Here is a 13,300-nt window from a genome sequence, read left to right on the forward strand (position 1 = left end):
ATACCACTTCTTAGACAGGTAGCCTCCCCTATAGCACTGTGCAGTCATCTCTCTAAAAACAGTAAGCCAGCTGTGCATAGCAGCTTCTTATCTAACCTTCCCTAATATATTGTTCATTTTCCATAATGTATGGCTGTAACACTTAACATTTGCCTAATGACTGATACATAGTTTGTAATATGTGTTTGCACAGTGGAAAATACTACCTTTACACAGACCTGGTATTTCACTGGTGTTCTTCATATATTATGATCATCTTATACCACAACATTCTACTAGCTGATCACAAATTCTGCTGTTAAATCAGACATGGCTTATAATTTATTTCAAAAAATAAGCGATAAAAGCCAGGTGTAGTGGCACACACGTCATTTCAGTACTCTGGGAGACTGAGGCAGGAGGACCATAAGTTTGAGCCCAGTCTGGGTAATTTACTGAGACCCTATCTCAAAAAGAGAAAATAAAATAAGTAAAAACACAAAAGATTGGTAATGTTGCCCAGTGTGAAGCTTCTGGGTTCACTCCCCAGTATCGCCAATCAATCAATCAATCAATCAATCAATCCATAAAATAAAAGGAATAAAAGTCCTCACTCCCTCTACAAAGAGCTGAGGTAAAAAAGATTGACATATGCTTCAAGTCTATGAGCCATTTAATTCTTGGCCTTTGTAATATCTCTACAAGTCCTATGAAGGCATGTATGACTGACTGACTTTCTTTTTTTTTTTTAATCGGTACCAGGGATCGAACTCATGACTGCAGGCTTGCAAGGGAGGCGCTTATGCCGCTGAGCTAAATCCCCAGCCCCTCATGTATGACAATTCAAATATAACTTGTTTTAAAGTTTGATTCATCAATTTGGTTATTAGTCTTATTTAAAACATTTACTTCTATATTGTTAATGATCACCCGTTTTTCTTACCTCTACAGAATATGACAAAGTTGTATTATACTATTTATTTACAAGCTACGATAATTTTTCTTCTCCCGTTAATGAGATCTTTGACAAAAAGGACTAAAAATTCCATTATTTAGTACTACATTAAAATAAATTCAAAATAACTTTTGGGTTAAAATTACATTAACAAGAAAAACTTCTTTATTAATTAATCGAGATTAATAATATTAAGTATTGAAAAAGATTTCTTAAATTAGGCAGAAGGTACCAATCAACTTATAGAAGCAATGAAGGCAAAAATGTTGAGCAATCTGAAGTAGGCAAACACCGTAAATAGCTAAGTGACACTAGCAGGGGACAGGTTATAAGACCCAGCAATCAGAACCAATTCTGCACAGGGAATGAGAGCCCAAGCCCCCAAACCAAGAAAGGTTATGCAGAAGCTAGAAAACTAAAATAATGAAAAAACTAAATGTGTGGTGATGGACGACGCTGTGTGAAAAAAGCCTGCACTAATTGCACAAGAGCGTGTGGGGGTCACACAGGCACCCAGAGAAATGCCCTGCACAGAGCCTGTGCAAAGCCAGCAGGGTGGGCAGGGACGATGTGTACTCACGGGAAAGGGTCGTTTCTGAGGAGGGAGAGACTTTAACATAAAAGGAAAAATTCCAATTCATAGTTCATAATTACCAAATACGGGGAAAAAAAACTTTTTAAAATGGCCTATTTGTGCTTTTGCTCATCTTTAAAGAAAAAACTAGTTTTGGAGCAACTTTATAGACTGTTTTGAAATATACTGGCAGCTCTTATCTCTAACTAGTCATAAAAGGCAACCATTAAGCACTCTAGTATTTTAGAGGAGGGGACTACACTGAACAATACTGGTGGAACAGTGGCATGAAACCACAGCTGTCGCTACTTGGAAGGCTGATGCAGAATGGCCTGACCCCAGGAGTTTGAGGCCAGCGTTGGTAACTCAGTGTGACCCTGTCTCAAAAAACTGAAGAGGTAAATAAGCAGGTAAACTTAACTGAGCTTACTTTCTCCTCACTCTGCCTAATTAGAAATCAGGGGCTCCCCATCCAATTAAGTCTCTATCACAACCCAGTGGCCTATCGGGTCTGGTCATAATTGTCTTTTTCGGTCCCCACTGATCCTGTTGGGAGAACAGCCCAGTATATCTGTGGGCCAGCACCGCCTTCCTTAGCGCAGTGCTGTCGTCTAAATACCCCGAGCACGGGGCGCACTGCTGGGAAGTGGGCTGCTCTGGCCGAATGAACACAGGCCTACGTCAATTCTGCTCACAAGTTTCCTTTAAGAATGAATGATGCATACTTAGCAATGTGAATGTGACACAAATTTTTATGACCAGAAGTAAACTTTTGGAATTAAGGCTTTTAGATAACTAACCTTCAATAGTCACCTCAACTTCAGGGTCCTCACTTGTTTCTGAAGGGACATGTTGAGTAGAATCTTGAAAAAAATAAAATTCTAAAATGACATTCATTATTAAGCATTTTTCATATGTTCCAACATTTTACTGATTTGATACTCCCACAGCAGCCTACAATAAAATTTTAGTTCACTTCATATTTGTAAAAAAAAAAAATTTGACCCTTTTGATTAGATACAGGGATAAAGAAAACAAAAACTCTAGAATATTAGATAATACCAAATTACCTGCATTATGGACTCAAAAAATCCATATTCATGAATGAATGAGATTATATCAATGTGACAGTTATTTTCCTGCTATAACTAGAAAATGAGAAGATAAAAACTGGACATTTTCCATTTAGACACTATTTCTCCCCTGCCTGCAGGAATCTAGCAATGGGCTACACTAATGAGTGTAACCACAGTCAATGTTTTGCAATGGAGACCTTACCCTAAGAGAAGGACTACCACAAATGAATATATATTATTGCCTCTTTGTATAAAAGTTATCTTAAAACTATGTTATTTGTATTTTTGTTGCTACACAAAACAAATGTATATTGGAATGTTAGTGCTAGCAGCTTAGCTGAAGAGTATTTTCGTTAGCCCTCTTTCTTTTTGCAAAGTTTGAGTGGTTAATTGATTTGCCAAGGATTGTTTATTTGTTAGTAAAGGAACGAAGACCACGACCCAAGTTCAACTCAACTGAACTAAAATTGAAAAACAACAATAAAAATTTCCTCAAAAATGAAGTCTTTCAAAGCCTGCTGTCTAATGATAGGGCTGTTGGCTGTGACAAGCCTCGCTCCATGCATGTCTCCTACAGAGAGAGGCTCTGTCAGAAATGCCGCCTGGGATGCAGGAAGCTGCCATGGAGGGAACAGCAGATGACCTCCTGCAGCAAAGCAAAAAATTCATCCACGTCAATCTATAAAAAGATCGGACAAAGCTATGTAACATGGTGTTTGAGATTAGCAGAACAGCATTTCTTGGAGAAATGTATTTCAGTTATGAAAATTCAGGACTAAATTTGTAAAGATCAGCCCACATCCCAAGGACATTATAATCACTTCATCATTCACAGAAGATAGAAGAGCAAACCTACCATTTGCTAAAATAAAATTAAATAGCAAATACAAGGATTATGAAGTTATGAAACAGGTGACCTTTTGATTCTAGAAAAGATCACGTATAAGGCACAACATGATCAGCTTATGACAGAAATGTTAATTCCCAAACAACACCCAGTTACCTTTGTAATCACTTTCCTTGGGATAATCTACAATGCACAGCGCCCTCCTGTGGAATGAACTACCAAGACCTCTTAGGATTGGGAAGTGATCCGCAGGGTGACGGTTTGACTCACTATTCTACAACTAATAAGAGCTCATGATTGAAAATGCAATCCTAATAGTTGGAAAAATGAGTCGTTCACAGGGTGTTTATAAGTATAAAAATAAGAAAGTAAACTTCATTAATCAATAGTGTATTCTCTTACTAAAAGACTGGGAGGATTCAGTAGTCATTTTAAATGAAATATGATTATGGTTGGTAATTTGAAGCCATGTCTCCTTGAGAGATTTTTAAATTCGGCACAAGAAAACGAAATATCCCCCAGTGCATTGTGCAGCACAAGGAGCTTTACTCACTGCGGCGTTCCTGTGCCCAGCTGCTCTATCAGTATAGCAGAGACATATACTATCTCAGATCTTTACTGAGAAAACTGTTAGCTCAGAAAGTACCAAGATAGTCATCTGTTTGTGTCCAAGAAACAGCACCTCTTACAGTCCAGTAAACACAAGGGCAGAATGAACCCCCCTTTCCTTCCTAACCTTCTGCTGGGACTTCCACTTCCGCTCCTTCGTTGCCCTCTGAAGAGTGACGGCTTCCTAAAAAGAAAATAGACAGCATACATTAAACAATAAAAACTTACCGCTCAAAGAAGAAAACTAGGTGACATCACAAATGATTCATGACATAGTAAACATACAAACAACTGTAACTCAGAAATAAATCTGAACATTTTCTACTTCAGAAAAACATGTAACATCTATTTGAAAGCTAAAACATGTTGAAAATATAAATAGTAATACATCGTAAGGCTAAGTAGGCTTGGGAAAGTAATATTGTTACATGCTCTAATTACTGATGGATGTGGGATCTGAGAAAGCACAATTACATTCCAGGTACCATGCTCACCTGTCAATGACTAAACAACAAAAGACAAATCAAGAGTAGATTCTTGCTTTGCTAAGAGACTTAAGCAAGTCTATAAAAAAGTAAGTTTAAACTGCTGTGGAACATGTCCTGCTTTCCTGCTTTCCACATTCACTACGGTGGAAGCTAAGGAAATTCAATCCCCATAACTTAATCAAGCTGTGCTTAAAGGAAATGCATAAGTTAAAATTTAAGATACTACCTTTAGTTTCAAAAGCATTTTAATTCAGGTAATATAATCTGCCTGCTTCTAAAAACTGCAACATAAAGCAATGTATCAGGTTAGGCATTCACAAAGTAAACAGGCTCATCCCACTAGAGCAGGGTTATTCACAACAAAAATAACCCAAACTCAAGAGCTGCTCAGGATGAAGTGCCCAAGGTGCCTCCAAATGTGCCACTGAGATCCTTGTAAGTAAGCTACTACTAACAAGGAGAAGGCCAAAATATCCTGCCTTTAATTAATATATTACCTATCAGTAAAAACACATCATTTAGCAGGAAATGATTAACTGATAACTAAATTCAGAAGCTTACTAATGATTAAGGTTTAAGTTGTAAGCATATTTGATCTTGATTTTTACAGAACATTGATCATAATCAAAAACAAGTCATTAAAATGCCATCCTAAACTCAAAGTTTTCCTTCAGGATCTATCTTTATATGGTGGCACGGTTATCTTGGAAATCTTTTCCACTTAATAGTGTAAAACACTTACCTGGAACTCAAAACTACAGGTTAATCTAAATACTCATAAATCATCCTTTAATTAACTTTTAAAATATGTCCTCTCTATACAAACTCCTTCCTTTTCTTTTTTACCTTAACATCTACATTTATTGGAGCTGTTTTAAGTCCTTTGACTGCAGTCAAAGGAAACAGAGATGTGAGGTCAAAGGGATAAGAGATAAGAAGAGGCCGGTGGGAAAAAGGACAGTGAAGGAGGCTGTTGACGTAAACAACGATTTCTGTGTCTTTTTTGTTCTAGCAAAATCTGAAATAGATAATTACATTTATGTTATAAAGTAAATCTAAAGAAAATAAATCTTAAATGCTCAAAACAATAGAAATAAAAAACCATCACTAATAGCCTATGATCAGCAAGTTTGGGCACACTATACAAAATTACAAAAAAGAATCAATTAACTTAGGGATTTACAAGTGGCAGTTCACAATCCTTCTGAAGACTAAGTATCAACATGATCTTATCAATAATTACATCACTAACTATACAATAATAACCTGACTTCTGACTATTCTGATATAAGGTATAAATGTGTACTTTACCTTAAATATGAAAGTGTGTCATGTACCCATTTCGAGATTCATTACTAGATTCACAAAAGGGAAAATTGGTTTTGAAAAACTGTTGCTTGTGAAGTTCATTTATATGTTAAAAAAAAAGGCCAATACATTTTTTTTTTTTGCTTTTCCATTTGGAAAAGTAGTAACATAGTTATAAATATTAAAGCAGTCTGTCCAATATAAAGAAACATTAAATATGAACAGGATGTGGGAAGATGGAAGTGAAAAAGTTCTACCTTGCAAAGGCTTCGAAAGAGGGAGTTTTTCATCAACATCATCAGTTTCAGAAGGGCCTGCTTTGGAATATAAAGATAGCACTTTAAAAGTAATCCCCAAAATGGATTTTGGTCACTTTCGTGAACAAATCTGGATGAAATATATGAGATAATGGCCTTCTGAGAAAAAAAAAAAAAAAAAAAAAAAAAAGACAAAATAAGTGATGTTAATTTATGGTCTTGATAAATGAAAAACATGTGTTCAGGTAGATTTATGTATGAATGGCCAAAAGAAACTTTAAACATGACTAGACAAACAGATTGAATGGAGATGGTATGTCTGAAATGGTGACTGTTGTTTTTTTAACAGGAAAATGTTTATAAAAACAAATTGTAACTTTTACTTAATGCAGATTGTTATTACAGGCATATTCGTTTCTTCCTTAACAAATATTTACTCAGTCTTCTGTCTTAAGTAAGCAAGCTACCAAATCAAACACTTACACCTCACTTCCCACCTTCCAGATGATGTAAACCTACCAGTCAGTTTCCCTCTCCACTCACTCAACAGCCCTTCTTGCAGAGCCATAAGCACTCTGTAATAAGTTAACAAGATTCTTACTAATTATTAAAACAATGTATTTTGGGCCAATGAATTCTTCACAATGAAGACTTCGAACAACACACTGTATCAGCAAATTTTTTAGTATTTTGTCAATTTAAAAAAAAAAACAAAACATAGGGGCTGGGGATTTAGCTCAGCGGCATAAGCGCCTGCCTTGCAAGCAGGAAGTCGTGAGTTTGATCCCTGGTACCGATAATAACGAAAAAGATCAAACAAAACAAAACAAAACATTGCTTACAATGGCTACATCAAAATATGAGTTCTTTCATTAATGCGAGCACAAATCATTTCACTGTTTCTCAACAGCACTGGACAAACCACCTAAGGGATTTGACAGAATTCACTAATACATATATATGAGATTCACAAAGACATCTGCCCCACTACACATTACAAGTAAAGCACACAGCATAAAAGATAGCAACTATGGGCTAGTGACACACATTGGGGGCAGTGTGTTTCAAGGTCGAGTGTAACCTCTGGGCAGGTTATGTTGTCTTTAACAACAACGCTAAAAGTGAACAGTTGCATGACAAATTAAAAAGTATGTGTATTTAGAATCTCCACTAAGAGCAAGACTGTGTGGAGGGTCCTGAAGTCAAGAGCAAGAATGACTGCTTCCTGGCCATGTGACACTGGGTATAAGGGACACAATTCTAAGTCCAGGAAAAGCATTACAGTAGCTCAGTTGTAGGATGTCAACATTCTAGTCTCTTGGGGTGCGAGGTAGGGGTGAATCCAGGAGCAGGTACATGCTGGTCATTGTTCCAACACTCAACTACATTAGTCCTCAACCAAATAATGAGGTTGTCTTTAATTACAAGCGTGTTTCTTAGAATTCTCATTTTAAATAACTTCTATTATTGATTTGTATTTTAATTATATCATGTTAAGGCAATTTACTAGGGTTACCTGTCAACAAATGTTATATACAGTCAACTTTTAAAGTTTCTTAAAGGGGGACAGTAATGGGAAATGAGCTCAGTGTTCTGTGAATGCTAGGCAAGGACTCTTTATCACCGAGCCCTACAGTCAAGCTTTGTAAATGATCCAAGCTTTGTTAATATTATTCTTTGCATGTATCAATTAGCTTACACTTGTTAGCTGTACTTAAAATATTATATTTAAATCTAAGTATTCATCAGCTTAATGCATTACTAGCTAATAGTTGTTAAAACTGCCCATGTGATTATACAGATTGATAAATTCATCATGATTTTGTTAATTATTTCTACTTTTGCTGGGGATTTAGCTCAGCGGCGTAAGCGCCTGCCTTACAAGCAGGCAGTCGTGAGTTCGATCCCTGGTACCGATAAAAAGGAAAAAGACAAAAAAAAAAAAAAAAAAAAATTATTTCTACTTTTACTTTGAGGTTACACTATCAGAGTTCAACTTCAGACTTACTTACTCCTTTATGTATTTTCACTCTATGCCCCCCGCCCCTTTTGGTCTTTTTAAGACAGGGTCTCATTATGCCATTCAGGTTGCTCTGAACTTGGTTTTGTTGCCCAGGCTGGCCTCAAACTTCACCATGATCCTCCTGCTTCAGCCTTCCAAGTGTTGGATTACAGAGATGCATAGCCACACCCTGCTTATACCTTTTTAGAAATAGTTCATAAAGTTTTACTACAAAAACTGAAACCTAGAGCAAACAATCATGATGACACCTAGCTTTAACAATTGTGATGACACCGTTCACTATAACCATTGGGGGTTTTTCTTCTAAAAATACATTGTTTTGTGTTGGTTTGGTTTTTGGGTACCAAATCAAACTCAGGACTTTGTGCTTGCCAGGCAGGCACTGTGCCACTGAGCTATATCCCTGGCCCAATTTAAATTTGTTTTAGTATAAAATAACTTTTAATTGCTTTTATCCAATTACATAAACTTTTACCTAATTCTGTTTCTTTCTAAGAAAACACTTCATATTTTATAGATCCCACAGTGACTGATATAGTGCTACAGATCATCATAATTTGCTAAAAGTTTTTTAAGCATTTTCCCCATATACCCAAAAGATAATTGTGCTGGGTGATCTGAATACTACCAAGGAAGAATGTGGTAATTTCACAATATGAAGAGTAACACACTGCACTGTATACTTTCAATATACAATGTCTGTTCAACGAAATGAATACAATTGATGTCAGCAAAAATAACATGACTATGATTTCATGATGTAGCCACAGAATCTCTCCTTTCTTTAATTTTCACACAGGTAGCTTAGTTTGTACTATGATTTCAGAAAGTTTTTAGTATTAGATTTCTGAACCTTGTGGGGTATTGTTAAACTCTCTGTTTAACATTTTAGTGAAACTTACACTTGGTTCTTTAGAAACTTAAAATAGTTTCTGAGGATATATAATTTGGAAACAAGTAACATTATCATGATTTCATTTCATCCCATTTTGACACAAAGTTATATGTATGCTAAGAAAACTTTCTACATTTAAAAGCAAAAAACCCAAATAAACAAAAAGCAAAATGTCTTTTCAAAAAGACCAAAAAAAAAAAAAGAACAAAATAAGGAAGTACTAGAATATACTTGTTTACAGATAGAACAATCGCCCAATCAATCTTTACAGTGACATTGGCTAGACTATATACCATTTAGGCACAATGAACTATTGTAATGCAACTACCTAACAATCTCATAAATCTGAGAAAGGCCCTGATTATGAGCAACTTTAGTCTGGAAGTCACCAGCATCATGTCCTTTTACAGCTCTGAAGACCTACACACCAATCAGAGTCACCCACTGGATATCTCTTCTTATGAGGCTTTGTGGTTGCAAAGAACAATGTCACTGGGTTGGGTCTGTGATGTTCTGAAGGCTGAAATAAGGAACTCATCCCACCCTTTTAAAGTAAGTTTACCAGTTGTGGTGGTGCATGCCTGTAATCCCAGCACTCAAGAGGCTGAGACAGGAGGATTGCTGTGAGTTCAAGGCCAGCCGGAGCTACACAGCAAGTTTCTGTCTCAAAAATAATTAAATAAATTAAATTTGTAGGTTCACTGATTGTGTCACAGAAAAGTAATTTTCAGGAAATGCCAGTGAAAGAGACATGAAAAGATTTATTAGAGATAAGAGATACAGGATTTACTCAAAGAATGGAATGCAGGTGCTCAAAGGAATGAGACTTATTCCCTATTTTTTTGCCTGAAATTATTACTGCCAAACTACACTTTGGGGGTGGCCAGTATTTGTCTAGCATATTTTTAAAATGTCACACATTTTTAAATTACCTATGTTTGTTAAGCACCTGGATTTGAATTCACCCTGAGACAGGCAGAATATTTCTGTCTTACTCTTGAAATGCTACCAAACATTGTGAAAACAAAAATGCTATATTCACATGTGAGTGTCACTTGACAAAACACAGACCTGTGCACTAGAGATACAACCAAGGCCTTTCAACAACACCAGGGCTGGGGATTTAGCTCAGTGGCATAAGCACCTGCCTTGCAAGTAGATGGTCATGAGTTCAATCCCCAGTACCGATTAAAAAAAAAAAGAGAGACAAAAAAAAAAAATAAATAAAAATAAATAAATAAATTAAAAAAAAAAAAACACCACCAAAGGGTAAAGAAAATGTAATTATCACGTGAGCACTGACAAACGAAATGGATTATAATCATATCATGTAAATACTCCAACACTGTTTCACCTACTTATGACAAAAGAAAAATTTTGAAAGCCACAAACTAAATTACATACTGTATACAAAAAACATGCTGTATGATGCTTTGTGTTAAGTTTTAAAACTTAGGGAAAAGTGCATGTAAAGTGTATTTGTATGAATATACAGACAGACACTTTTTGGAAATCAACGCATAGTAGAAGTTTTCAGGAAGAATAATCCTCAATTTCCAAGAGAAGTAGTCAGTAGAATAATATTTGGGAGAGCCCAGCAAGGTCTTCAACTATATACTTAGGTATTATTTCTTAGAGTTGTAAATGCAGACAAAGTACTAAGATTCTGTAAACTTGAGCAGATTTGTCTAACGCTTGCAGACTTTAAATAGTAATTTTCTTTTTTGGAGGCAGGGTTTCACTATATAGTTCAGTCTGGCCTTGCGCTCACTTTGTAGCCCAGGATGACCTCTAACTTGCAGCAATCCTTCTGCTTCAGCCTCCCATATGCTGGGATTACAAAAATGTGCCACCACTACACCCAGTACTAAATTTTTAAGGAAACACTGTTTAATGCACCATTCCAAGTAAATGATCTGTAAATAAATATAATAAAGTCTCACAAACACTATGTTGATAAAAGAAGGCCAAAAGAGTACATGTCAAAACATTCCATTTATATTAAATACAAAAACAGTCAAAATAAATCTAACTGTTCAGGACACTGGTGGTTTCCAGAGAGGGATCCCAGGCAGAGGAGTTGTTCTAGAACACTGACAAACAGATCTTCCAAATGCATAAAGCAAAACTGATAAGCCAAAACTACAAAGAGACAGATCCACAGAGGCAATCCGGTATACTTCATGGGAACTAGCAGAAAAATCAGTAAGGACATAGACAACCCAAAACACTATACCAATCAACAAGAACAAATGACATTTCAGGAAAGTTTACCATGGCCAGTAACACAGGAAAATTCACAGCATGAAATGAATGCCAGCATTAGAAAAGATGACCTCAGTGGTGTAGTCTTCATTTTTAAGAAACAAAAGTAAAGCAGCAAAAGAAAAGCACATCAATTAAAATAAAAACTGTCTTATTGAAAAGAAAAAGGAAATTTAAGAAATATGCAGCTGGGATCAGTATTCTGAGTCCTCTGTAGACTCAGAACATCCAACTGCCCAGCTTAAAACTTTTGGCTGAGGCAAGAGGATCACCTTGAGTTTGAGGACACTCTGGGTTACATAGTGAGTTTAAGGCAGGCCTGAATTACATACTGAGATCCTGTCTCCAAACAAAATAAAACAAAATCCACCCCAACATTCAACCTTCATAAGAAGCCTCAGCGAACTATCAACTTCCTCAACTTCAAATGGTAGTTAAAAACAAAACAAAAGCCAGTTACAATCTGGGATCTGTGCTCTCACCACTAACATCCAACTTAACATTGAAGAAAGGTCCTAGCCATAGCCAGCACAATCAATCAATCAATCTCTCTCTCTCTCTCTCTCTCTCTCTCTCTCTCTCTGTCACACACACACACACACAATTTAAAACAAAACTTTAGGCTGGGCATAGCACCATACACTTTTATACCATGGAGGTTGAAGCAGGAGAATCACAAGTTTGAGACCAGCGGAGGCTACACATAGTAAGTTCAAAGCTGGCCTGAATTACATAGGAGGACCATTTTAAAAAACATTAAGTGTACAAAACTGTATAATGAAAACAGTAAAGTTCTGATGAAATAGGTAAGTCACATATAGCATTATAAAGATTCATTATCAAGGGGCTGGGGATTTAGCTCAGTGGCATAAGCGCCTGCCTTGCAAGCAAGCAGTCGTGAGTTCAATCCCTGGTACCGATAAAAAAGAAAAAGACAAAAAAAAAAGATTCATTATCAAGTCGTTTAATCTAAACTGACCCATAGGCTCAGCACAATCCCCATTAGAATCCCCAGGTTCTTGTTGAACAAAACAACAAGCTGATTTTTAAAAAAAACTTATAGAGGCCAGGGATATAGTGCACAGCACCTGCCTGACAAGCACAAAGTCCTAAGTTTGATTCTCAGTATCTAAAAAAATAAAATAAAATAAAAACTTATATAAAAGGGTTTTAAAAACTCAAATAGATAAAATAATTTTGAAAGAGTAATAAAGCTGGATGATTCAACTACAAGAAATACTCTAAGTTGTACGGGTAACACAGCAATGATACACACACGTATCCATGTCACAGAACATGCACAAGGACTGGCAAATGCAAAGTACCCAGTGGGAATGTAGGCCATGGTGGTACAGGCTGGTCACCTGATGCACTGTGGTTATAATTCCATTTACACAAATCTCTAGGAAACACAAAACTAAAATGATAGAAAATTCATCAGCGATTGCCCAAGGGCTACAGAAAGCAATGAATTACAAAATGACACCAGGAAACATCTGGGGTTACTTCATTATCTTGGTTGAAGACAGTTTCACAGGTGTGCACATAACAAAACCAGCCATAGGCTTCATTTGTAATGCTTAATAGACTGTAATTATGTATTGATAGAAAACCAAGCTAGTGATAAAAAAAAGAAAACATTCTCTTAAGTAGAGCACATCAATACATGAAGGATACTGCTGGGAAATTTCAGCATTCAATTCTATCTGAATAATCAAGAAGATACTGGAACAGAATGACAATAGCTAGAATTCATCAGTGTCGCAGACTTTACAGATGTTTAAGACCGTGATAATACTCAGAAATTTCTGCTATTTCAGAAGGAAAAGTAGAAGGGCGCTTGGCATACGCCTCAGTGGTATAGTACATGTCTTGCATGCACAAGGCTTTGGATTTGATCCCCAACAGTGCAAAGGAAACAAAAACAGAAGCAGAGTCAGGCACAGTGGCACACACCTGTAATCCCAGCACTTGGGAGGCTGAGGCAGGAGGACTGTGGGTTCAAGGCCAGCCTGAACTACACA

General features: G+C 36.4%; 1 protein-coding gene across 7 annotated transcripts in view; it reads right to left on the reverse strand.

The window, feature by feature from the left end:
• The window catches only part of Gtf2i (general transcription factor IIi), a 96,348-nt gene that overhangs the window by 39,607 nt on the left and 43,441 nt on the right, over nucleotides 1–13,300 (reverse strand). For 2 of the 7 annotated variants that reach the window (XM_003461181.4, XM_013149314.3), the window contains exons 10-12: nucleotides 6,094–6,153; nucleotides 4,168–4,224; nucleotides 2,309–2,371 (exon numbers count right to left, since the gene is read on the reverse strand). In XM_003461181.4, coding sequence (XP_003461229.2) covers nucleotides 2,309–2,371; nucleotides 4,168–4,224; nucleotides 6,094–6,153 — 180 coding nt within the window. The remainder of the gene's footprint in view (nucleotides 1–2,308; nucleotides 2,372–4,167; nucleotides 4,225–6,093; nucleotides 6,154–13,300) is intronic. The other 5 variants (XM_013149316.2, XM_013149322.3, XM_013149325.3 and 2 more) reach the window with 5 other exon arrangements.

Source organism: Cavia porcellus, unplaced genomic scaffold (assembly GCF_034190915.1).
Source record: "Cavia porcellus strain 051 isolate PalLab524CR breed Dunkin Hartley unplaced genomic scaffold, mCavPor4.1 scaffold_23, whole genome shotgun sequence".
Lineage (NCBI taxonomy): Eukaryota > Metazoa > Chordata > Mammalia > Rodentia > Caviidae > Cavia > Cavia porcellus.